The following is a 26,582-nucleotide window of genomic DNA, read 5'->3' as shown; positions in this document are numbered from 1 at the left end:
GATTACTATTGGGCAGAAGCATGTGCTACTGCAGTATATATCCTGAACAAAACACCTACAGCAGCCATTCATGGAAGCACGCCAGAGATGCGGCTTACAGGTTACAGGCCAGACATTGGACATCTCAAAGTCTTGGATGCGTAGCTTATGTCCATGTGCCTGATGAAAGAAGACGGAAGTTGGATCCTAAGGCAGAGAAATGTGTATTTGTTGGATATGCACAGGATCGAAAGGCCTACAAATGTTATAACCCTCAAACTAGACAAGTAGTCATCTCACGTGATGTGGTGTTTGATGAGCTTGCTAGTTGGTACAAAGCAAAAGATGAGGGAGTCATTGACTCACTTGAGGCTAATGTGCCTGTGAACTTGCCATCACAAGCAAGTTCTAGTTCTACTACTATGTCTGGGCCAGCAGCAGAAGCTGAGAGTAGCAGTATACGTCCATGGTCAGGACGTTTGAGGCATGAGAGTGTGAGCACTGGGAGTAGTGCTATGGATAAAGGCAAGAAGAAAGTCGAAGGAATTGGAATCACAGGTTATGAGTCATCTAGTTCTGAGAGTCTGGATGAGGAGTTCGGCATACCTGTTTTACGTACACCTGGTGCTAGGCAGGACAGATATGTGCCACCACATGCTAGAGTTACAGGTGTACAGAGTGACCCGCATGCATTGCGGAGATCCCAGAGAGTCAGATATCCAGTTGAAAGATTGACATATAGAGATTTTGCTATGCACTATGCATACATGACATCTATGGTAAAGCATGTGGAACCTACATGCTATACAGAGGCTATTGGAGAGCATGTATGGGAGAAAGCCATGGATGAAGAGATGGATGCTTTGGACAAAAATGATACATGGAAATTGGCTGAGTTACCTCAAGGAAAGAATGCAATTGGTTGCAAATGGGTGTATAAGGTAAAGTGCAAGTCAGATGGCAGCCTAGAGAGACATAAGGCAAGGCTGGTTGCTAAAGGATATGCACAAACTTATGGTCTTGATTATGATGAAACTTTCAGCCCAGTGGCTAAGATGGCTACAGTGAGGTCTATCATTGCACTAGCAGCACAAAAAGGTTGGGCTTTACATCAAATGGATGTAAAAATGCTTTCTTGAATGGTGAACTACAAGAAGAGGTGTACATGGAACAGCCAGAAGGATATGTACATCCAAAATATCTAACTTTTGTTTGCAGGTTAAAGAAAGCAATCTATGGTTTGAAGCAAGCACCTCGTGCTTGGAGTGAAAAGATCAGCAGATATCTTGTCAGTATTGGATTTGTGGTTGGAAATGCAGACTCTTCACTTTATGTGAAGAATATGTGAAGAAGACACATGATGGTATCGTGATGATAGTCATTTATGTTGATGATTTGATTATCACAGGTGATTGTGGGAAAGGCATTGATGAGGTTAAGGCCTCTTTATGCAAAGAGTTTGATATGAAAGACCTTGGTGATTTAAGGTTCTTTCTTGGCATTGAGGTGATAAGAACAAGCAAGGGTATATGGCTGGTGCAAAGGCAATATGCACTTGACATGCTGGCAAAGTATGGTATGATAGCATGCAAACCAATGTTGACACCATTAGAGCAAAACATGAAGCTTAGGGCTGATTTGGGTGATGAGCTTGATGATATCACCATGTACAGGAAAATGGTTGGTAGCCTTATCTACATGACCATTACGAGGCCAGATCTCAGTTATGTAGTTGGTTTGGTGAGTCAGTTTATGCAAAGTCCTCGTAAACCTCACTTGGATGCTGTGAGACGTATTCTGAGATACGTCAAAACTACCGTGCATTATGGTCTTCTCTATGAGGCAGGAAAAGACATGCATGTCTATGGATATACAGATGCAGATTGGGCCGGTAGTGCATATGACAGGCAGTCTACCAGTGGCTATGTTTTCAGCCTTGGTAGTGGAGCTGTGAGTTGGAGCAGTAAAAAGCAACCTACAGTTGCTTTATCTACCACAGAGGCAGAGTATCGTGGAGCAGCCATAGCTGCATGTGAGGCTATGTGGTTGAAGAAGTTGCTAGATGATGTCAGGTTACAGAGTGATATGAGAGTTGTCATTCATTGTGACAACATGAGTAGTATTCAGCTTGCTAGCAACCCAGTTTATCATGCCAGGACCAAACATATTGAGGTCCACTATCATTTCATCAGAGAGAAGGTGCTAGATGGGCATGTTGATTCGACATATGTGCAGATAGATGAGCAGGTTGCAGATATCTTTACCAAAGCACTTGGTAAGGATAAGTTTGAGTATTTCCATACTAGATTGGGAGTCCTAGAGATGGACATGTCGAGCTTGAGGGGGAGTGTTGAAATGTTAAGCTCGTATACAGCTGGAGGATAGCACATGGGTGCTGACAGAGTGACAGTATGGTAGATAGATATTGTGTGGTGTGTTTATGACCGCGTCCAGCTGGTCATGTGTGGTGTGGACATTACATTAGGTTTACTTTGTAGTGTGGACATGACACTATGTTGTGTTCTCCTTTGTGTGTGTGAGAGAGATGGTGACTATGGCTTCTCTCCTTCTTTATGATTGATGGATATGGATTAGGGTTTGCTTCTCTTGTGTGTGTTCCCTCCTGCTTCTGTTTTTTATCAATCATGCTTTCACCCTTTGACAGTTTATTAGATCTTTTTTCACAAGATTCAATATCGATAGAAGTGCCGGCGTGCATATGGCCATTTCTGTATTTTCATTGCAATTCACTTTCATTGGATTAAACGCCAAAATTTAGTCAGCCGTATTGGTGTTTTGTAAAAAAAAAAACTCATAAAATAAAAATCATTTCGACGCTTACTGCAATGCTTGTTCCGCTGAATCTTTCAACACTTATTTCGGCAGACATTTAAATGAATCGATATCGATGTTTTTCTTGACATTGTGTGGTGGCTAGATGATGGCCTCTATAACACCACCAGCAGACACACAAGTTGAATATGTAGGAAGATCAAAACTTGGAGACTGTAAGGTCCTAGCTGAAATGTTATTAATCAGCTCAACTTCTATCCCTCGACCTCTGGGTGTGGCACAAATGAGCACCTCTAAACCTTTCTATTCAACCTGACCACTACCTCCAAGTGTCCTCCAACATCACACCTTACCTTCAAGACTTCAAATCTTTTACCCAAAAGCCTCAACTAGCCACAACTGACAACCAGCTGACTAAAATCATCACAAGTTGATGCATAACTATTCAAATTATGTCTTCAAATCCTTCCACTTGTCCCCAATTAGAATTATGTCCTCCACGTTCCCAGAATATCCTCAACTATCATCTCATCCCAAAACCTTGCTTTAGATCTCCTCTGAGCCTATCAACTCTCTCATGCTAACACTGTGATGACCTTCTGACCTTACACACTCTAGCTATCTGAAATGTGACTTCGAATTTTGATTTCTAATCCCAGTCAATTAAACATTCTTGAGACCTTCCAATCTTTTTCACTCTTCATCTAATCTCAAGTTCTAACCTTTTTAGAGTATGCCTCCGAAAGCTTGATTTCTAACCCTAGTTCAAAAAGGAATCCTTTGTAAAACCACCATTTGAAGCTTATTTTTCCCAATTTAACTCTAATACTCCCAATTGAAATTCGGGATAGTGTTTATTTTCAAGTGATAAAATCAATGAATTCTCTTTATTACGTTTTTAATTGAAAAATCTCGCCTTTATTTTGAAAGTTGGATTTTTTATTCTTTTTAAAATTGGGGTCCCTTATGTAAGCACTAAACATTTGACTTTAGTGAGAATGGTGCACAATGACATTGACATGTGATTAGTAAGACATAGATGGATACATTGTTTTCTTATGTCTCATGTCCATCCAAGTGTATTAGTATGGGTGTTCTCCATTCTTCCACACACACTATAAAATTTTCATAGCCAATATGTCCAAGTCCACGAAGACACATTTTACTTGGTAACTACATTTTCATGGCTTGCTTGTAGTACATTTCATGTAATACAAAATTATGTTTCAAATATTCCCATATATATTTTCTCTTTACATGTTCGTCTCAATGTATAAGTGTAAGCCATGTAATTCTACATGTTCCTCTTTATGCATGAGTGTCAACTATGTAATTTTTACATGTTCCTCTATATGCATGTGTGTCAAACCATGTAATTTCTACACTTTCCTCTCTATGTAACCCTGTCAACCATATAATGTCCACATATTTTTGTTTATGTATGTGTATCAACCATATAATTTCTACATACTTCTCTTTATGTATGCGTGTGAACCATGTAATTTCTGAACATTTGTCTCTATGTATGCTTATCAATAATGTTATTTCTACATGTATTTGGAATTCGTTCACATAGCTTCTTGATGCCTTGTGTTCTCTATCTTCTGTCTAAATATGGAAATCCTTATTTCCTTTTTTTGATCTAGAGTCATTGGGGTTTCTTTCCTACCCTTGCCTTACACAACTTACATTTATTCAAATAGCAGTGAGTCTTCAACATGCTTCAACCCCCAATAGATTTTTCTAGTTTCCATGGTTATTAGTGTTGTAAGTTTACACCACCATTATAGGTTCACTTACATTATCCACATGAAAAGTGAGTTAAATGGATATCAGGAAAAGATGAAAAATGATCTCTACAAACTTCTTGCAGTACCACTCCCCAACCCTCTTGCCCCTCCTTTCCCAAATAAACAAAAAACTACCTACACACAAAATACACTTAAGAAGATATTCCTTGTAGTCAGAACATTATTTAAATTGCTTTAGAACAAGGAAATTAATGCACAACCCATTTTTTAGTGTTTGTTAAGAACTAGAGTACTCAAAAATGCTAAAAAATGAGTCTTGGGAAATGACTTTTTCATAATAAAAGTAGGGATGAACTACTTAGAAGTGCTCAAGACAATTCTTGGTACGACTTTTGGTGGAATTTTTCTTAGTAGAAGTGAGAATTAAGGATGGGAAGTTGTTGCTCCTTAAGTGTGGAGAGGAGTCTAAGTAGTTCTTGGGTGGGAAAGGTACTCACAAATAAAAAAATGGTTACATGGAGGATTAGATGGGGTTTTCCTTAAGGAAAGTGAATCAAATAAGTTATAAGAAGGTAGGAGACAAGTATAAAACATATTATCCCCCCACCACATAGTGTAGTGGTTAGAGTGTTGAAATCTTAAAGCATTGGCCTCTTGCTACTTATGGCTAGGGGAAATATCATAAGCGGACATCACAAGAGGGTCGGGGGAGGACCCACACATGGATGTGTCAAAATGGGTTTTCATACCCATAAATTTCCTAAGAAAGAAGTATCTCTTTTTAAATTTGTTCCCTTTAAATGGATATGAAAGCGTTTTGACAAACATCATCCTAATTTCTAGCTCATCTTTGCACTTCAAAAAGTAATCATTTATGCTTGAAAATTTGTCCATAAAAGTGAGTTTGATGGATATGGAGGATGGAAAATAGTTTTTTAAGGGTGCTCTAGCATCTTAGTGGTAGTGGTCTTTGGGTAGAAAAGTACTCATAGAGCCTTCAAAATGGGTCATAGGTAGACTTCTCCTCACAATCACATTAGGAAACCTTTGGACATCTTTTGGGCCCTTTTATAATTACCTCGGACTCATAAATATGTAAGCGTAGCACGTTCGTTTAACAGAAGGGGTTTTTTTAATCCCTTTTTTACACATTTTTTATATACAGAAGGGTACCATTTAAAGGGAGCATTTACAAATTCAATAGAAAAAGGGTGTGTTTTATTCATGAAAAATTTATAGATAAGGGGTTTTTAAATTAGGCCTTGAACGCACATGATATAGAGAGTTTACATATAGTGAACACCCCCCGAGCTAATGACCTTCATTAGCAATGGACCAATAGGAAGAGAGGACTTTGCACATTTGGTCTCTTCCAAATGTAGGGAGCAAGTAGGCTTGTCTCCCTTATTACTACATTTGTGGGGTTCAAAAAGTAGGTAGTGGCCATTATAAATTAGGGAGGTGGAGTGCAAAAAGTAGGGGGTGCTATAAAGCAAGGGGGTAGCTTCTAAAAAGTAGAGGGCTCCACCAATTTCAGCCCCATCAATCTCGTGTGTCAAAAAACCCTAGAAAATAAGATTTAAAAAAATTTTAAAAGTGCAATTTTCCCTCTCAAAACCCAACCCAAACCATATTATATCAAAAAACTTCTTTTTTCACCTCAGATTTCTCTCCCTACACATTATTCTTCTCTCAATCATCATCCTCTTTACCCCAAACCTCAAATCTCCATAGCTCATTCTCTTTCTACTATGTAACCTTCTCTCTCTCTCTCTCTCTCTCTCTCTCTCTCTCTCTCTTCTCCTCTCACTCACTCTCTCTATACTATGAGTAGATCTTCAACCTATCTCTCTATTGTGCAACCCTCTCTCTCTCTCTCTCTCTCTCTCTCTCTCTCTCTCTCTCTTTTCCTTCTCTCTACTGTGCTCAAATTTGCAGCCTTCTCTATCTCTATCACGCTTGCATGCACACCCACATCTACCTCACTCTCCCCTAACAACCCCAAATCTGTACTATGCAACCTTCTCTCTCTCTCTCTCTCTCTCTCTCTCTCTCTCTCTCTCTCTCTCTCTCTCTCTCTCTCTCTCTCCCCCTCAAACGTTTCTAGTAGAACACACCATGGAGGGTAGTGCATCTTTGTTGAGGAGAAGGCCAACGGACGAGGTTGGGGCTCTGCTCATGCAAAATATGAGGGATAAACACAGTGGGTTGAAAAATAATTTCAAAAGGGATATTGGGTGTATTTGTAGCCTAGATCCACTGGACTGCATTGAGTTCGACGTCGAGATGTGGTTGAGCACCATTGGAAGGGTCGTCTACTAGGATTCAAGGAACAAGGCATGATGGATTGGTGGCCCTAGTGCTACATGTGTACGCGGCATCGAAAATTTCTTCACGTCCACATCATCATAGTCCTCGTTTCCCTTGCAACTGTATGCTTTGACTTTAGTAAGTTAGTTTACATGGTATGTGAACTATTCTTTTCAACTTTATTTGATAGTTTCCTCATTTCCAGATATTTTCCATTCCAACATCATTGAGGAGCAGCCCATAAGGAGCCTAATAGGAACATTCTATGCCGTACACGTGCACGTTGGGGATGGTGTATTCTCTAACACTTCCCCTTCTAACCTTGCTAGTCAAAAGATTTTCTTCTACACCCACAACTATGTAGTCTCGACACACAGGTCAACGGGTTTGGTAAGCTTGAAGGAGTCGCCTTTGCTTCCCTCTCTAGTTCTGAATGGCCAATGCCTGATGTTTGGACTATTGTTTCTCTTAAAGCAAAGATGGCAAATGATATACATTCTTCTTCAAAGTACACAAAGGCCTCAATATCGGTTGGTCTTAGCTAGGCATGCCCTGCGCATGTTTTTGCCCACATGTTTTGGGCCATTACTTGCACATGAATGACAACAATATACATGTGCAAGGTGGTGAACGTTGAAGAGATTGTCAATTTGCTTGGCCAGGGGTGGAACATTGTGGAGGGGGAGTAGAAAGGAGAGAATTCAGGTGTAATGTAGTGTATTCTAGTGTCTTCTTTTGATTCTTGCGAGCTCGTACCACTTTGTGTACTTATTTGTGTTACAAGCACTGGATGAGGAAGAAGGGTGCATGGATACCCTTACAAGCTCAAGAGGAGGTTGTAGAGCCTATATATCTCTCTATCAGCCTACCTAATGTGGGGGTAGAGCCTATATATCTCTCTATCTGCCTACCTAATGTGGGGGTAGAGCCTATATATCTCTCTATCGGCCTACCTAAATTTCCCACACTTTCTCACGCTAAACAACATGTTTGCGTATGCAAGCATCCAAAGTAGTACAAGCACAAAGGTCTTTCCATGGCTCCCATCTCTTTGCAGGAACATTTTCACCTTCCTTAACATGTTGCATGTCTGCATTTCTCTGAACCTTGTCCCGTTTGCTGAAAGTCTTCTGGTGGAGAAACCTTCTTGTCTTGCCTCCACTCATTGAAACCTTTTGAGCAACCATCTGTTAAACTCCAAAGATATTTTGGTTAACTCGTATCTCCTTGTTGCCTCCATGGCAACCAATGTCATTTAAAATATTCTCCACTCTAGCAATCGCCTCATCCTGTCGAGTTTTACCAAGCATAGTGAACACATAGTCTATGTGACACTTTAAGAGGCAGTCAAAGATATGCATGAAAGCAGGCAAAGTACAAAAGTGAACATTTCTAAGAGGGAAAGGAATTATGGGGTTCCATCTATTATCCCTTAAGTCCCTATTTGGAGGGGCAAACATAGGTGATGAAAGGACACCATTATCCCACTCTCCCTAGTAATTTCATGTTTCCTCACATTCCTCTTCACCATTGGCTATCCCCCCATGTGTTTCTTCTTGCATGCACCAAGGGCATGGATGATTTGTATTTGCACCTTGAGTGCAACCCAACATACACTTTATTGTCTTCAGATCTTGCCCAGATGCCAATCAACGTTAAAGCTCCCTAAACCATCAACATCCAGCTTCTCACCCCCTGTGGATACTATCCTTGTATCCTTTACATACCTTTTCCACTATTTTTGTGTGTGCATTGCACCGAGAGACCTCATAGTTTCTCTTGATGTGTAACCTCCTAGTTTCTCTTGATGTTTCTCTTGATGTGTAACCTCCTAGCTTTGAGTGTTTTGACAATGTGATCTCTAGCCCATTTGTCAGACACACATGCCATGGGGATTGAGAAACCACTATTTCATGTATTGTACTACATAGATTTAAACTCTTTACCCCTTTGATCTCCCTATGGTTTAAAGGAATCCTTGTATGTTTGGTTATCCAATTTTTAGAATTTATAGTGAAACTTCTTCCCCATATGATCCATCAAGGGAAATCATCAGCCAAGTCAAAATATATGAAATTATCCTCAAGCTCCTCATCCACAACTTTTGATGGAGACAATCGAAAAATGAACCAAGGAATCCAGGACTATAATGATGAGGAAACTCTAAAAAGTGTTGAAATATACAAGTGAATAGGGTGTGTGTGGGAACAAGCTCTTGGATAGAGACTGTAAAAGAGAAGATGTAATTGTGAAAGAACCTGTGAAAAGGTGAGAAGAATCTACTGGGAGAGAATAAAGGGTAGCATGAGAGAATTTAGGAGTGTGGAGTTATTCTGGGAGATAATCAGGGAAAAGAGAAGAGGTGGAGAGAATCAGGCAAAAGGTGGAGATATTCTGGGAGTGAATCATGGAGAAATCAATGGGATTTGATGCTTGATGTAAACTCTATAAATTGAGGCATAGCCCTAATGAGAATTTGCTGGTTTTTGAGTATCCATGCCTACATTAATCTATCTGCTAATTATTCACTAATTACGTCTTAATCATTTCTTAATCACTTTGTTAATCATGTTGATTCTAGTGTATGATCCACCCTAGCTCATCATTATGCTCAAATTTCAACATGGTATCAGAGCCATGCCTAGAATCAACCAGATTTATGAGCCCATTAGTGAATTAATCAGGATTAGCAGGTAATTAGCAAAAAAATCAGTTTTTAGTGAGTTTTTCATCTTCCCCTTCACCCCCAGCCAGTGGAGGGTCTCTAGCATCTAGCACACTCAGAGTTAGGGCATAATCTTTTAGCACTAGCTAGGTAACATCTTTGGCTTCAAGCCTATGTAAAAAACGCAGCAAACCGCCGTCAGGATGCGCCGATTTTCGTTGATTGCTGGGCGCCGTTTTTCTGAAGCATTTTGAAGATTTCTCCTTGTGCAAGTCAAATTGATTCAATTCCTCCTAGACCAAGGTGTAATCAAGCATGCTCTACAAGCTGGTGAAGACAGAAATCAATTTCATCAAGTCTACATTGAGATCAAAGCTCTTCATCAAATCTGCAGGTGACTTTGGTAAAACAGAAATTAAGCTTTCATTATTTGGTCAAATCTTGTGTTTCTTGGCTTAATCCTCTACTAGACTCATTGCTATTGATGCCTTTGAAAGCATTTGAGCTCATTTGAAGTGGAAGGCACCAGATCTGGACTCCCCGCATACTCTGTTTTTTGCACACAAAACAGAGCATTAATTTGCTAATCAATGATTAATCAGTACTAATCACTGTATTTTGGTGCAATTGAGGGTTCAAATTAACCATTAGGTATCTGATACAGATACCTATAACTTCAGATTTCAAATCGGAGTTGGTTTGATACTCCAACCATCCCGTACAAATTGGTTACCCTTAATTTAATGTAATTTCTGGTAAAATTGTGCTGATAAAATTGTGAAAATCATCATTTTGCATTTAACCCTTGGTTAATGCCTGTAAATCTCACTCAAATTCAAGATTATTCACAGCCAGAGTTGCATTTGGAATGTGCATGAGAATGAATGCTATACGCATTATGTATTGGGCACATTGCATCAGTGTAAAAATGGGAACAGACACTGTCCTTGTCCAGATTAAGGCAAGAGGTAAGACCTCCCGCATAAATTTGGGTTTGCATTACATAATGATAAAAGATGAACATCAAAAGCCCAAAGGAACTGTCAGCAAAACATTAAAACATGTTGCTCACATGGAGCAAAATGACCTGACGGACGAACTCATGGCCCCAGCCATGGAAGCAGAAGAATATCTCTTCCCAAGAAGAGGATCCACACCGAGAAGAAGATCTGAAGGAAGACATGGAGATGAGAAGAGAAGCTGCCACAAGAAGAGAAGCTGCCCCGAGAAGACTGAAAGAAGAGACGGACGCGTGGAGAGAAGCTGCCACGACAAGAAGACTGAAGACAAGAGAAGATGTGAGGCTCCAAAGAGTGAGGAGCCATGTGAAAATCTCTGAGAGAGAGAGAGAGAGAGAGACCCCACAACCCAATGTAACCTGCCCCAACAAAGTAAAACCACCTCTGAGCCACCAATGATGTAGGCCACGTGGTAGATGTATGTGTGAGCACTTTAGTCAAGGTCGCGGGCACATATAGTAGCCTTGGACACATAGAGAGAGAGTGTGTCAAGGACTATGGAGTTTAGGGACTTGAGGCACTGGTCGCGGACTGTCAAGTAAGAAACAAACTTGATACAGGGTCCAGGTGTGCTGAGATAACTTGAGGGGAGGAGTAGACACTCGTCGCGGACTACCAAGTAAGGGGAGGCAAACTTGGTATAGGGTCTAGGTGTACTAGGAGTATTCACTTGAGGGGAGGTGTTGAAATATACAAGTGAATAGGGTGTGTGTGGGAACAAGCTCTTGGATAGAGACTGTAAAAGAGAAGATGTAATTGTGAAAGAACCTGTGAAAAGGTGAGAAGAATCTACTGGGAGAGAATAAAGGGTAGCATGAGAGAATTTAGGAGTGTGGAGTTATTCTGGGAGATAATCAGGGAAAAGAGAAGAGGTGGAGAGAATCAGGCAAAAGGTGGAGATATTCTGGGAGTGAATCATGGAGAAATCAATGGGATTTGATGCTTGATGTAAACTCTATAAATTGAGGCATAGCCCTAATGAGAATTTGCTGGTTTTTGAGTATCCATGCCTACATTAATCTATATGCTAATTATTCACTAATTACGTCTTAATCATTTCTTAATCACTTTGTTAATCATGTTGATTCTAGTGTATGATCCACCCTAGCTCATCATTATGCTCAAATTTCAACAAAAACTACTTATAAGTGGTGAGAGGAGGCAAAACCATGTGGAGAGCCACTACCATCATGAAGAGGGGTATGATGAGTGGGTGACAAGAGTGAGGAATTTACCCTTATGAAGTTTCTTCAAGCTTCTTATCTAGAAAAAAAAACATCCTCCCAAAAGATCTAATACTTTATAATTCACTCTTAAGACCATATTAGGGAGTTTGAGAAAATCCCAATTCCTATTTTGTAGGATCCAAAAATGGGGGGCATGGTAAATCCTTTTAAGATTTTGTCAAAAACCCCTCATGTGACATAACATTGGAAAGCTCTTGAAGAGTAGGTTCTAAATCCACATTCTCTGACAACTTTGGAGTTTGTGTGCTTAAGGTACACTTAAAAGAAGATTGAAAAGAAAATTCCCAAAGTAATGGGATTTTTCCAAACTCCCTAATATTGTCTTTCTTTATGAAGTTTCTTCAAAGATGCAAGGTTCTTATCTATAATGGGCTGTTATGAAGTTTATTCAAGTTTCTCATCTAGAAAAGAGAATCATATAAGGCCACTAAAAAGATTCAAATTTCTCATCCATAATTTACCCTTATTAAGCTTATTCAAGGTGGTCATCTTCAAGGTGGTCATCATATAAGATCTCCAAAACAACCATATAAAATTATTTATTACATATGGAGTTTTTGAATATTTAAAGATACGCTTTTGAACTTGCATCCACATAACAATTCACAAGTTTTTACTTCCAAGAAAAGTATTACCATAGAGGGTGTCATTGATGAAAAGCATAATAGTCCATATATGATAGCAAGTGTTATCACAATCTCTATTAGATGTTTAAAACAAGTGTGATAGCCATTTCTCCTTGCATAGGAATATTGAGTAGAAGAATATCCTTGCATTCCATTACTGAGTAGAAGAATAGAACACAAGGATCTCCAAAGAAGCTTATGCACTTATACTTATTCCCACTTTCACTCATGCAAAGTCGCCACTAATTTTGGCATGCCTATAAATATAAAAAACACCATAAATTTGATGTATTGCTAGCCTTACATATGACAATTGATGCAGTTAACATTTGCATAGAGAAGATACTGCCTCCAAATATTATTAAACACTCAAACAAGCCTTTGAACTTGCCGGCATGTGATAATTCACAAGCATAAATTAACATTTGTGTAGAAGATACTACCTCCAAATTAAATTCCATAAAACCCTTAAAATAATCTATGAACTTGCAAGAAAAGTATAATCATAGAGGGTGTCAATGGTGAAAATAAGAGAAACCTTTAAATATGATAGAAAATTGCCATGATAATCTCTTTTTGATATTTAAAATATGCATGATAACAATTTCTCCTTGCATTGGATTACTGAGTAGAAGAATCTCCAAAGAACCTTATGCACATACACTTATTCCCACTTTCACTCAAGAAAAGTAGCCACTTTTGGCATACCTATAAATATCAAAATAAAATAAAATTTGATGTATTTCCAGATTAACATATAATAATCAATGTAATTAACATTTTTGTAGAATATTTTATTCCAAAAAGGGTGTGATCATAAGGAGGGCCTGCAATATGTTCCCCAAGCATGTGCCTGCATGTTCCTGCATGTGCCTGCGCGTGCCTGCACGGGCACGCACGCGCACACACACACACACACACACACATGCAGACACACATATATGCATACATCTTCACCTTAGTAGCTCATTATGTGAGTGGCTATTATTTTTCAAGGTGGAGAAGATCACACACTTTTTCAAAGATGTTTTATTAAGGTGGTTGTTGTATATATATACATATATGTATGTATATGTATATACATGTATGTATTCATGTGGGTGGGTATTATTATGCAAGGTAGACATTTCTACACACTATTTCAAAGATGTTTTACTAAAGGTGGTTGTATATGTATACATTTATGTATGTACATATACCTATATATATATTTATATATTTATATCCATGTATGTATAATGTAAATTACAACATTATTAAAATAAATATATATTAATCATTTCTAAGAAATAAGGAACCACAAAATCTACCGTCGTACATACCCTCAAATAGCTAAGGAGATGGTAGGTTAATATATATCTATGAAAGGGAAGATGGTAGGTTAATATATAGCTATGGTTCCTTTTAAAACATTACAGGAACCACAAAATTATCCTTTATAGATACTCTCAAATAGCTAGGGTGTAATCATGCGTAAATATATATCTATGAAGAAGGAAGATATATCCCATATGGCGAAGTAGAAAAAGACTATACATCAAGGTATTAAAAGATATGAAGAATGAAGATATATCCCATATGGCAAAGTAGAAAAAGACTATACATCAAGGTATGAAAGGTTTCCCAAAATGGCTAGACACAATCATTGCATATATATTTTGAAGTGTTGAAAAAAATAATTCATATACTATTTTTTTTAAGCTTTAAGAGCTCAAAAATATTCCATTCCATGCTTGCATCTTTTTGTTGAATTCAAAGCTATACTCAATGGTGAATTTCATGTTGGATTACCGCTATTCACACAGACATGCCTAACCCACATCCTTCATATGGGAGTGTGCGAGAGCCTGAAGTGGATGATGACTAGACTAAATTGTAGTGCGCTCAAAACTATTCCATGCCATGCTTTCATCATATCAAAAGAGATTCGAGTATTGTTTAATGACAATATCTAATATCCAAGATAACTATGCCTAATTTTACAAAATGAATTTTTTCTTCATTCCCTTGCAAATTTGCCAATACATCTTCTTTTAATATCTTAAAAGGAATCCATGGACTCTCCATGTAAGGTAAACTTATCCAAGATAAGGTATATATCTAAAACGTAAATTACAGATGATCCCTAAACTATTACCTTACTCTAAGGAAATTTATATGTCAAACTCATCCAAGATGAGGTATATATCTAAAACTTAAATTGCAGGTGATCCCTAAACTATTACCTTATTCTAAGGAAATGTATATGGTAGTTTACCTATTTAAAATGTCATAGTATTAAAGTGGTCATAGTTGGGGCTTTAGAGCTCATATTGCTATGATATTTATCTTTTCATAAATCTTGGAAGCAGATGCAAAAGTGTATCCTCTAAAATTCAAGCCAAAATTAGATTGAAAACCACAAAGATTTTGTTGAGATCAAAGCTAGTCCAAAACTATAGACTTTCTCCCACTTCCAAAGTTTGTGAAAAGGATTACAAGCCCCCCTTATAGCACTTATAGCTTAATTCCTTTACCTTCAACTTATCTCATATGGAGTTAAATTAGGAATATTACCTAATCTTTCCATTTAGAATCTTTATTATTTAACTTCATGGTAGTGGTAGTCCACTAGGGGTAGCTCCTATGCTAGAAGTGTATATTGTCCATAACACCTGCACCCTTGTCTCTGTCATTGCTAATTTAATGTGACGCAATGTTTCTAACCTATTTTTTTCCACCTACTACGAGACAATCTTATTTTGATAAAAATTCATCACAAGATATTTATTTATTTTTTATACCTTCACCTAAGAGATTAATATTACAAGAGTGAAATCACTATTAGGGGGGGGACAGGCCTATTTGCGACATTTTTTTGACAGAAATGAACACGTCAAAAAACCCCAAAAGCGTTAAAATTCACATTGTGAGAGGTGCCCAAGGTCCAAAATAAACACAGGATGTGAAAAAAAATACAAATAAATGATGACATGTAATGAGTCTAAGGTGGCAGTAACAGCGTGGCAACAAAGAAGATAAGAGAAGGTGTCATGATACCAAAATAGGTAGGCTAGATCCTAGCCTGTTTTGAATGTTTGGTGGGTTTAGAGGTGTCGGTTGAATTAGAAGAGAGAGTAACTGTATTATCTAGGTCAATTTAACAAGACTTAAAAAAGACAGACTGTTCGGAGGCACCTGTGCAGCATCAGTTGGATACTGTCAGAGCTGAAAACCTATAAATTGATAACCCTTCAGGTTTAGAAGTGTCTAAGGTGTTGTGGGTGTCAGAGGACCCTTGAGGAAAGTTTCTATTTTAGTAAAGGTTTCTAAGTCAAAATTTGTGTCAAATTTTTGAGACAACTTTGTTTAATCCAGTCAACTAGGGGGTCAGAAGGTGGTTAGTAAAGAATCCACAGATGTCCTAGGAATGTAGATGTGAGATCATCCAAACTTGGAGGACTTTCTGTGAATGTTTTTGGATTAGGGCTAGACATCAAGCTTTTGGAGGCACAATCTAGCATATCTATGACCAACTGAGTTACATTTCTTGATTTGGAGATGCTCTAAAGGTAAGAGCTTGAGACTAGATGAAGAGTGGAAAAGGTTGGAAGGTTTGGAGGATGTTTAACAAACTAGAATCAAAAATCAAAATTCGAAGTCAGATTTTGGATAGTTGGAGTGTATACAGGTCAGAAGGTCATCAGAGTGTCAGCATGGGAGAGTTAATAGTCTTAGAGAAGATCTAAAGCAAGATTTTGGGGCAGGCTAACAGTGGAGAATATTCTCGAAACCTGGAGGATAGAAATATTACCAAGGACAAGTGAAAGGCATGGGATACGGAAGTTGAGGAGTTGTGTGTCCGGCTCTGGAGATGATTTTAGTGAGCTAGTTGTTAGCTTTGGTTGGCTGAGGCTTTTGGGTAAAAGATTTGAATTCTTGAAGGTAAGGTTTGATATTGGAGGTAGTGGTTAGGTCGAACAAAAAGGTGTAGAGGTTCTCATCTGTGTCAACTACAGAGGTCCAGGGATAGAAGCTGACCTAATTGATGACATTTGAGTTGGGACCCTAGAGTCTCTAAGTTCTGATCTTTCTACATATTTATCTTGTGTGTCTGCTAGCTGATGGTGTTATAGAGGCCATCACCCATCCACCACACATACTTTGGTGCCCCCACTAAGGATAGAAAGATCTTGTTTAAAGCTTTTATTTTCAAGTTGAGGATCACTTAGAGGTCAACTAAGGGCAAATGGCTAATTCCACATATAATGTCTTCAAAGGTGAGAGAGGGGAAGACGTGTCTTTGTTTTTGTAAAGGATTAAACTGACAACCTTGAGAAATAACAGAGATGATGATATGTATAAGGCTAAGATGATGGGGTTTCTTTTGGAAGGGGCAGCGAGGGAGTGGTATGAGGATGTGCTAATAGATGAGTAAAGAGGGAACTTGGACTATTTAACGAATTCTCTAAGGAGAAAATATGGGAGGACTCAGAGTCCAGAGGAGCTCTAGAAGGAGCTCGGTAGGTTACACCAAGGGGAGGAGGAGGATATTAGAGATTTTATTAACACATTTGAGGGGGTTTAAATATTTCATTCCAAAAAAGGTGTGATCATAAGGAGGGCCTACAATATATTCCCCAAGCATGTGCGTGCACATGCCTGCACGGGCACATGCGCACACACACAAACACACACACACACATGTAGACACACATATATGCATACATCTTCACCTTAGTAGCTTATTATGTGACTGGGTATTATTTTTCAAGGTGAAGAAGACCACACACTTTTTCAAAGATGTTTTATTAAAGGTGGTGGTTGTATATATATACATATATGTATGTATATGTATATACATGTATGTATTCATGTGGGTGGGTATTATTATGCAAGGTAGACAAGTCTACACACTATTTCAAAGATGCTTTACTAAAGGTGGTTGCATATGTATACATTTATGTATGTACATGTACCTATATATATATTTATATATTTATATCAATGTATGTATAATGTAAATTACAACATTATTAAAATAAATATATATTAATTATTTCTAAAAAATAAGGAACCACAAAATCTACCTTCATAGATACCCTCAAATAGCTTAGGAGATGGTAGGTTAATATATATCTATGAGAGGGAAGATGGTAGGTTATTATATAGCTATGGTTCCTTTTAAAACATTACAAGAACCACAAAATTCTCCTTTATAGATACCCTCAAATAGCTAGGTGTAATCATGCGTATATATATAGCTAGGTTCCCATGGGTGATGAAGTATTTTGTGTGCAAGTGTTTGTTTCAACGCCCATCAGATTTCTAAAGGCCGGTTACATTAATCCTCAAGAATGTTTTGTGGAAGACTTCAAAAATCAGTGTCACTTGGTTGCAAAGCGTAACAGAAATGGCAGGATGTTTACTTTGGATGTGAACATGCCTGAAGTAAAGACACTCATTTTTGCGCATGGAACAGGTGTGATTGCAAATATTGACATATAGCACAAGCGCATTAGTTATGTGAATATACAACGACTAAAGTCTATGCAAGCCCAAAATATTGTTAAGGTTGATGGTATGCACAAAGTATGTGAAGCAGGCCAAACATGCTTTCCCATGAAAAGCATGTCAGTGCAAGGCCATTAGATGTCATACATTCAGATGTATGTGAACTGGCTAAGACTGCAACAATTACAAGTTGCAGGTATTATGTTACATTCATTGATGACCACACTAGGAAAGTGTGGGTTTACTTCATGAAGGAGAAAAGTGAGGTGTTTGGTCACTAGATATATCCCATATTGTGAAGTAGAAAAAGACTATACATCAAGGTATTAAAAGATATGAAGAATGAAGATATATCCCATATGGCAAAGAAGAAAAAGACTATACATCAAGATATGAAAAGTTTCCCAAAATGGCTAGACACAATCATTGCATATATATTTTAAAGTGTTGAAAAAATAATTCATATACTATTTTTTTAAGTTTGAAGAGCCCAAAAATATTCCATTCCATGCCTGCATCTTTTTGTTGAGTTCAAAACTCTACTCAATGGTGAACTTCATGTTGGATTACCGCTATTCACAGACATGCATAAGCCACATCTTCCATATGGGAGTGTGTGAGAGCCTGAAGTGGATGATGACTAGACTAAATTGTAGCGCGCTCAAAACTATTCCATGCCATGCTTGCATCATATCAAAAGAGATTCTAGTATTGTTTAATGACACAATATCTAATATCCAAGACCACTATGCCTAATTTTACAAAATGAATTTTTTCTTCATTCCCTTGCAAATATGCCAATACATCTTCTTTTAATATCTTAAAAGGAATCCATGGACTCTCCATGTAGGGTAAACTTATCCAAGATGAGGTATATATCTAAAACCTAAATTGCAAATGATCCCTAAACTATTACCTTACTCTAAGGAAATTTATATGGTAAACTTATCCAAGATGAGGTATATATCTAAAACTTAAATTGCAAATGTTCCCTAAACTATTACCTTACTCTAAGAAAATGTATATGGTAGTTTACCTATTTAAAATGTCATAGAATTTAAGTGGTCATAGTTGGGGCTTTAGAGCTCATATTGCTATGATATTGATCTTTTCATAAATCTTGGAAGTAGATGCAAAAGTGTATCCTCTAAAATTCAAGCCAAAATTAGATTGAAAACCACAAAGATTTTGTTGAGATCAAAGCTAGTCCAAAACTATAGACTTTCTCCCACTTCCAAAGTTTGTGAAAAGGATTACAGGCCCCCCTTATATAGCACTTATAGTTTAATTCCTTTACCTTCAACTTATCTCACATGGAGTTAAATTAGGAATATTACCTAATCTTTCCATTTGAAATCTTTATTATTTAACTTCATGGTAGTGGTAGTCCACTAGGGGTAGCTCCTATGCTAGAAGTGTATATTGTCCATAACACTTTCACCCTTGTCTCTCTCATTGCCAATTTAATGTGTCGCAATGTTTCTAACCTATTTTTTTCCACCTACTACGAGACAATCTTATTTTGATAAAAAATCATCACAAAGTCAAACCCACTTGTGATGATGAGGATTTTTTTGGATAAGTGATAATAAATCTAGAATTTGCAACTTCTTAAAGTAAACTTGAATGTGGATTATATTCAAGTTCAGATCTGTCTAATGGATGTTTAAAATTAATATCTACCATATGAGTGGAGGGGTAAACTTACTTATAAGAATTAATTTGGGAAGATAAATAATTTGAAAAAAAAAACTACACTATCGAATTTATGGATTTTGTAGAATCTACATGCTGCTATTTGTTATCCGAAATGTCAATGACCAGATAGTCACATAATCGCACCATGTCATTGTGTACAAGTGTGAGAAGTAGCACTAGTAGTGTAGATACACGTCGTGAAAGCTAGAAGGACAATTTGAAGGAGATTGCTATGCCAGAGGTGGGACTTCCTTTACTGAAATGAGTCACAACCATTTATACCACATTCTTATTTGGTAGAATGGGAAAATCTCTAGCTTAAAAGGTTTCTACGTCATGCTGAATAAAAGTTACACATTTACAAATTTCTCTCTTTAGCACACGAACATGTTTTCAGTTCTTTAACTTGTTCTTCTAGAATGTTCTCTTTGGCCTCCATTATTCCAATATGCTCTTCATGATTGGTCTTAATATAAGATCTCTCTAGTACATGAAAACAACTAGAGAGATCTATCTAGTACATGATAAAAGTACACAAAAAATGGTCAAAAGGCTACTAAGTTGTCTCCAAGTTGTTTTAAGACCAAGTTGGTTCCAAAACCTTATCTCCACCATTACACACATTCTCTATTTATGAGTTTTAAAATATTAAAATAAAATGGATTATACTGTCTAATGTTTTCTATATTTCTTACTTAGCTTACTCTCCTAATTTCATATATGTGTGAAATCCATGGTATGAAAGCACATAAAGTGAGAATTGTTTCCCTGATCTAAAGAAAACTTTTATGTCATGCCATTTTTTGCATATCCTTATACATGTTGGAATAATAACTCCCCCTCCTCTCAACATGTGCCTATCTCAACATGTGGACATGTGGTAGGGCTCCTTAGTTGATTATCCCACATGCATGGTCATGGAATGTGAAGGCTAGACGGAGTAGAGAGGCAAGTTGCCTTCATCCTCGTGCTATTTTGAGAGTGAAGGCTATGTGGGTGTCACACCCTAACATGTGGGGCCACACTCTCAACATGGTATCAAAATTCAGAACCTTGGTATAAGGTGGCCTTGTTGGAGGTTTTTATCCCGTGTGATTCAACGATCATTTTTTCAAAAAATGGATGTTGTTAGTGGAAGCATCTAGCTAATATTGAGACTGCTATTGTATTTTGATCCTCCTATTTGTGGGGGAAGCACTTGCTAGTGGAGGCATTTCGCCAATATGGAGGCTACTATTTTATTTTAATCCTCCTATTAATGGGGGAAGCACTTATGGTCGCTGCACTCCTTCAACATGGGGAGGCATGCACACTTGGGTGCATGTGGCAAAGCTTGATGGTATTCGCTTCTTCCTCTTCTTTACAAGGTATCTATCAACTAAAGTGGTTTTGTAAGGGAGTGGTAACGATGCACCTTGGGAAACATGGTAGTGAACATGTGTCGTTGTGGATATGTGGTAGTGGACATGTGTGGTTGTAGAGCAGTAAGGGACCTTCAAATCCTAGTGCACATTTTTAGGGTGAAGTTCTTGTGGGTGGCCAGGCATTTTGGATTTTGGACCTTGACTAATGGCCGAGAACCCTTAATGTTATATGAAGACCATAGTAGGTGGTACTTTTGAATCTCCAGCTTATTAGAGTATCTTGAGTACACCAACTCCAAATTTGACAAAGATTATATATTTAGAGTCTACACGTCAAGAGTTTTCAAACGATATGTCACATGAGGGGGTTTGGACAAAAGATTAATAGGGTCACTGCGCTTCCCATTTGTGAATCTTTGCAAAGTGGGAATTGGGAATATCCTAAACTTTTTAATATTGTCTTTATGGTAAAGCTTGGTGATATTGGCTTCTCAATTCTTTTCGCAGCATCAAGTGGGTTCATTAAGGGGTATGTTAGAGAGTGGTGCATTGAAGTAACAACCCACCCTTCTTTAGTTGATTATCCCATACGCATGGTCGTGGAGTCCCATGGAGGATATATTGGCTAGAGGAATATAGGCAAGGGGCTTGCAGTATGGTGTATGTTTTGTGGGTGAAGGCCCTCTGGTGGCTAGGCAACCCGCTTAAGGAACCTGACTGAGCAGGCCCACAATCCTCTATGCCCACTAGTGGATTACATTTTTATGGTCGAGGCCATCAAGCGGGTCTTTTACTTATACAGATATTTGAAATGGATTTGATATTGTTAAAATATTACTCCCTTTTTACTTTGGTAACAAGAAAACAAAAAAAAACACGTTGAGCCATATAAAAGTATGTAACTAGCTTTAAAAAAGAAGAGCTTTAAAAAAACAAGTGATCGCCTTGAAAATAACAAAGCATCTAATAAAATCATAGCTTCCATAGAATAAAAACCTTTAGTTTTGAATACACAATTTAGGCATTACGCGGTGATTCTGAAAACCACTATAATGAGATAGAGAATAAGCAAGCTTCTTTAGTAAGTCAAGCTCGTGAGAAACACGATTGATTCTTATTAGAAATAGTAAAAGAATCATTTGATATGTAATGGTTGAAGCAATTAAAAGCTTTGTCGTTGTCACCTTTGTAATTCAAAGATCAACAACATAAAGTTTTTTTTTAAATGCAACCATGTGAAGATTACACAACCGCATTGTGCCTATTGGAGCTCTTATAGTCCCTCTTAATAACAGGTGGCCCATGCTAGCAAACCAATCTCCTCTAGCACACAACATCCTTTTGAAGAGGTGCGTAAGAGTATTATAGCATAGCAGCGAAAAGTACATGGTTGAAAGACATTGGAGCCAGGGCTTGTTCTATTGAGTTTGAAATCAAGAAAGATGAAAACCAACTTAGCTTATGAGATTCACAAAGATTATCTTAAGATATTGCCCTCTACAAGAGGCGATTCATATGCAGAAGGTGCTTTGAAGAAAAGGAGGCATTTCCACATTCATTTACATTGCTACTGTTATCTAGGCATCTTAAACAAAACAACATATTCCAGATTAAGTGAAAAAGTGGGAGCTACAACCATTATGAAGAGGTTCTATCAAATGGATCTGCAATGACAAGTTAATCTAATGAGCCAATTTAGGCTCAGTTCAAATCATTCTAGGAAGATGCGAAATGATAGAAGAATCCCATGCGATCAAGCGCATGGAAAGAGAAAAAGTGGAAGTGAAACAATACTAGTAGGAGAAATAGTGATAATTGGGAGCTACTTATCTTGGAGGAGGCACTCCGGTCTAGCATGTTCAAATAAAGCATGATGTAAGAACATTGAAAGTGTTTTTGTAAAAAGGAAAAGGGCTCTTTTCTCTATATTTATAAATTCAAGGGGAGACTTATGCCACCAACCTGCCATACGTATTTTTCTTTGTTTTTTTCCCACCCACACTCACAGCCAACACCGAATAAGTGTATCTCTAGTTAGAATGGTTAACTTCACACTAGCAACTAATATTGATTAACACAAGTGCATGTGCAAGGAATCTATGACAGGATTCTTGTGTATTGCATATATCACTCAAGACCATTACTGTCGCATTTGTGCTTTTGATACCAACATTGTTAAAAACTAATCCCCTACTCCGAAAACAACAAAACTTAGTTATGATAACGGTTAACAAGAAAAAAAAGTCGTAAAAACGGCACGAAATTGAGTTGAACAGCTGCACCTAGTACCGACCGAAGTTTTCTAGTTTTAAAACAAAGAGAGCATACGAGCTACGAAAGAAAGAAGCGTACCTCTTCTACCATTCCGATTAGGCAAGCTTTCCTCATTTGGAGGTTGCGCCTTTCATCACTCGACAGGTGCTGCTTGGGGTCTTCGGGATCAGTTGTTTGATTAGAATTATTAGATTGATGATCAGCCAACTGGAACCCGGAGAAGCTTGACTTCATCGCTCTTACTGAAAGGGCACACCCACTAGCTGCTCCTTGTATGGTATCCGACACTGGAGGAAAGCTGCCGATATTGTGGCTCCTTCCAGGACGGATGCCATCTCGCCCAACGTTACAGATCTCGTCAAGAAGCTTTTGGGCGGCTTTAAGGTACTTGGAATTGCGAAGGACGCTGACGGAGCCTGCGCGCAAGAAGATTACAAAATTAGGGTTATTGATGTACGTACTCATGAGGGGGTTAGTAATGAAAAGAAAGACCTTCTACCTGTACCAGAGAGTCTGGCATCCAGGCTGAGATTCGTTTGTGGATGCTGTGACTCCTGTAAGAAATGAGAAAGGCCAGATTTTTGCCTTGCACTGCTGCCCACAGACATGTTGCGTGCGTCGGATAAGCAGACTTCCATATCGAGCTTGTGATCCCAATTGGGCGAAGGTATTGAGTCCTTGGAGTTCTCGTCAGAGGAGCTCGCCCGAAGTAGATGTAGCTTTAAATTCTCTTGTCTCGCAGTAGTAGTACCCGCCGCGACCTCTACCACGCCCTCTACTCGAGGTAGCAAAAGAAGCTCGTGCATGCCTAATGAATCTATCCCCCACTCGAGCTGCTGGCTGCTGATGGCAGGGTTTTGAACGTTGTGGCCACTTGTTGCTCTGGAAATTCTGTAAGTCCTGCAAGCACCATCATTGTGCGTAGTTTTCTGATTTACTAAGGAGGAAGGCACTTCTTCATAAAGCTTCTGGTGCGCTGCATTATTTGAGTACCTCTGTTCTTGGCTTGCCCTCAAGATCTCCATATTCTCTGCTGGGTTTCGGCCATATGACCTCGTCCTTTGGAATGTCGTCAAATATGGCTGTTTCACGTCTTGTCCAGATACTGAATTGGAAATTGAAGGAGCATGGACAAAACTCTGGCCCAACGGATTACTGGCAATGCTCCCTTCTAAACTCTCCTCTCTTGTATGCATTACAGAAGGCTTGAGATTGTAAACTTGCAAGTTCTCTTCCTGATCAAACGTCCAATTTTTAATTAATCCGCCCGCGGCTGCATCTGCTTCGTATGCCAGATCTGACCTTATAGCTTGCTCATCACAGCATAATTCTGCATGCAAGGCTACCGGTTTCTCCAGGTCAGGAAGACTAGTGTAAAGAACATTGCCGACTTCTTCAAAGCCACCTTCCGAAAGCGGATAGGCAGCTTGAGAAGGGGTTTGGAGCAGAAGGGGACGGAAATGAGAGAAGTCATAGGCCTGGGCCGGAGCTACAGGGATTAAAGAGTTGGAGGGCATGTTTGAGCGACTTTGGATGGCCGGGACCTTCGCCCAGAGTGGTTGTCGTTGTTAGCAGCAGATGAGAAGGCGATGCGTTGGAGTTTCGAATCGTGAGTTGGGAAGGACTGTGGACGTAGGGTCTAGCAGAAGGACCTTCCATGGGTTCATCCTAGCATCCGCTCGTTACCAGTAGAGCGACAACTCAGGTAGCAATCTATGGCGTGTTATAGGCAATGATGACGATGAGCTCTCACCCTACACAGACTACAGTACTGCAGACACTTTTATCTATGTCACTCTCCATTACCAGTCACAACATGACTTCACACTGACAGTATCCAGCACAAGCACTCTCATGTATCACAGCAATGTCTTGTAAAGTTGTACCCGTGTAAACATGTGTGGCTGGGTGCCTAATCGTGAATGGCCATTGCTGAGTGTCCCCATAGTGTGGAATCGATTTGCGGAGTTCTACGTGAAGCGGACAGCCCGCACGTACGTTCTTCAACAGGGCGAGAACCCCCGTAGAGCAGACACCCTATCTGGCATCCTCATACAGAGTAGATACGCACAGGCCCTAGTGGTTAAATATACAAGATCTTTTGTAGGCGTCCTTTACAATAATGGAGCTTTTACATTACTACTACTACACAGTGTTACATATGCTACCGTCCCTTGTCTTTCACAGTTGTGGGACTGTGTGGTACTCGACGGCGTTCCTGCTAGTAGCGCCGGTGACAGTGGACGGGCCCGGGCGGCCCCGCTCAGCGCTGTCGTTACATTGAGCTGTAGAGTCTGGACTCTATACAGCTTTCAGAAGGGGTTTCGACTTTCCACTTCCAAGATGATCACAAAGCTAAGCTAAATTACAGCCGTTATTGAACCTGAGCAGTGGTTAGTGGTAGCTACTGCTGGTCAGTGGCACCTATGCCGTTCCGTATGCCGTTCCCGCAGGCTCCTGTGTTCGAAGTTTGAACATTTCGTCGACGGTCATTGGTCAACACTAACGAGTCCTGCCTTAATTTTGGTGCCGTTTTTGGTAACTTGAGCATAACTACAAAATTTCCAACGTCCTGCGAGATCACCACAGCAAAAATATCAAGGCCTAGTGAGGCATTTATTAGCACTTCTCACATTCCTTGCTTGTGTCATAGATATGTTGCTTAAGTTTGCAACGCACTCCACCGAGTACGACACAACTACAAAGTGTTGTTCTTTAACAAATCCATGGCCCACAAATGTGGGAAAACTACACAAGAGACTTGCTATATATAGTAGCAAAACTTCCATTGTCATAAATAAAGTTTTTTTCTAACCATTAAAAAAAAGGATGACCTTCAAGCTCAACCGGTTTCTGCATAGATGAATCGGTTTTATGACTAAAATTTTAATCTTCATATTCAAGGCTAGGCGAAACTACAACTGATTTTCTTCAATTTGAGTCATGAAAATTACACCAAAGGATGTTTTTTTCTGACACTGAGAAAAAGAGCAGTGAACTTGAAAAAGTAGATGGGGTAGTTAATTAACACCCTTGGAAAATATTTATCCCACCTCTCGCTTTCTGCTTTAGGCAGCTTTATTCAAAAAAAAAGAACATGACATGCCTTCTCTCCACAAATACACCAGCTTTTCTAGGATTTTTGTGAGAAGCCAAGGCGAGATTCATGTCAATAGGTGAAGTGATGAGTTTCTTGTTTCTCCTCTTTTTCATTTTCTTTTTATGAAAGGTTAAACTTCTTCTTTTTGTGCTCTTTCATTTTTTCTTTATGCAAGGTGAGCTTCTCTTTCACTTTCTTCTTCCTTTTGTTATTTTCATTTGGCTTATTCATATATCTTTGATGGATCTGATGCTTTTTAAAAT

The 26,582-nt window shown here is 38.7% G+C and overlaps 1 protein-coding gene across 1 annotated transcript in view; it reads right to left on the bottom strand.

Annotated features, from left to right (window-relative positions):
- LOC147623881 (uncharacterized) overlaps window positions 1-24,736 on the bottom strand; it is a 53,528-nt gene extending 28,792 nt beyond the window's left edge. The window contains exons 1-2 of the mRNA XM_086820815.1: window positions 23,719-24,736; window positions 23,298-23,635 (exon numbers count right to left, since the gene is read on the bottom strand). Coding sequence (XP_086676941.1) covers window positions 23,298-23,635; window positions 23,719-24,736 — 1,356 coding nt within the window. The remainder of the gene's footprint in view (window positions 1-23,297; window positions 23,636-23,718) is intronic.
- Window positions 24,737-26,582: the final 1,846 nt, after the last annotated feature.

The sequence above is a fragment of the Cibotium barometz genome, chromosome 26 (genome assembly GCF_041138505.1).
Source record: "Cibotium barometz isolate CiBa-2024 chromosome 26, ASM4113850v1, whole genome shotgun sequence".
Lineage (NCBI taxonomy): Eukaryota > Viridiplantae > Streptophyta > Polypodiopsida > Cyatheales > Cibotiaceae > Cibotium > Cibotium barometz.
Note: the sequence above shows the minus strand (reverse complement) of the source record. Positions and strands in the feature narration are given on the sequence as shown.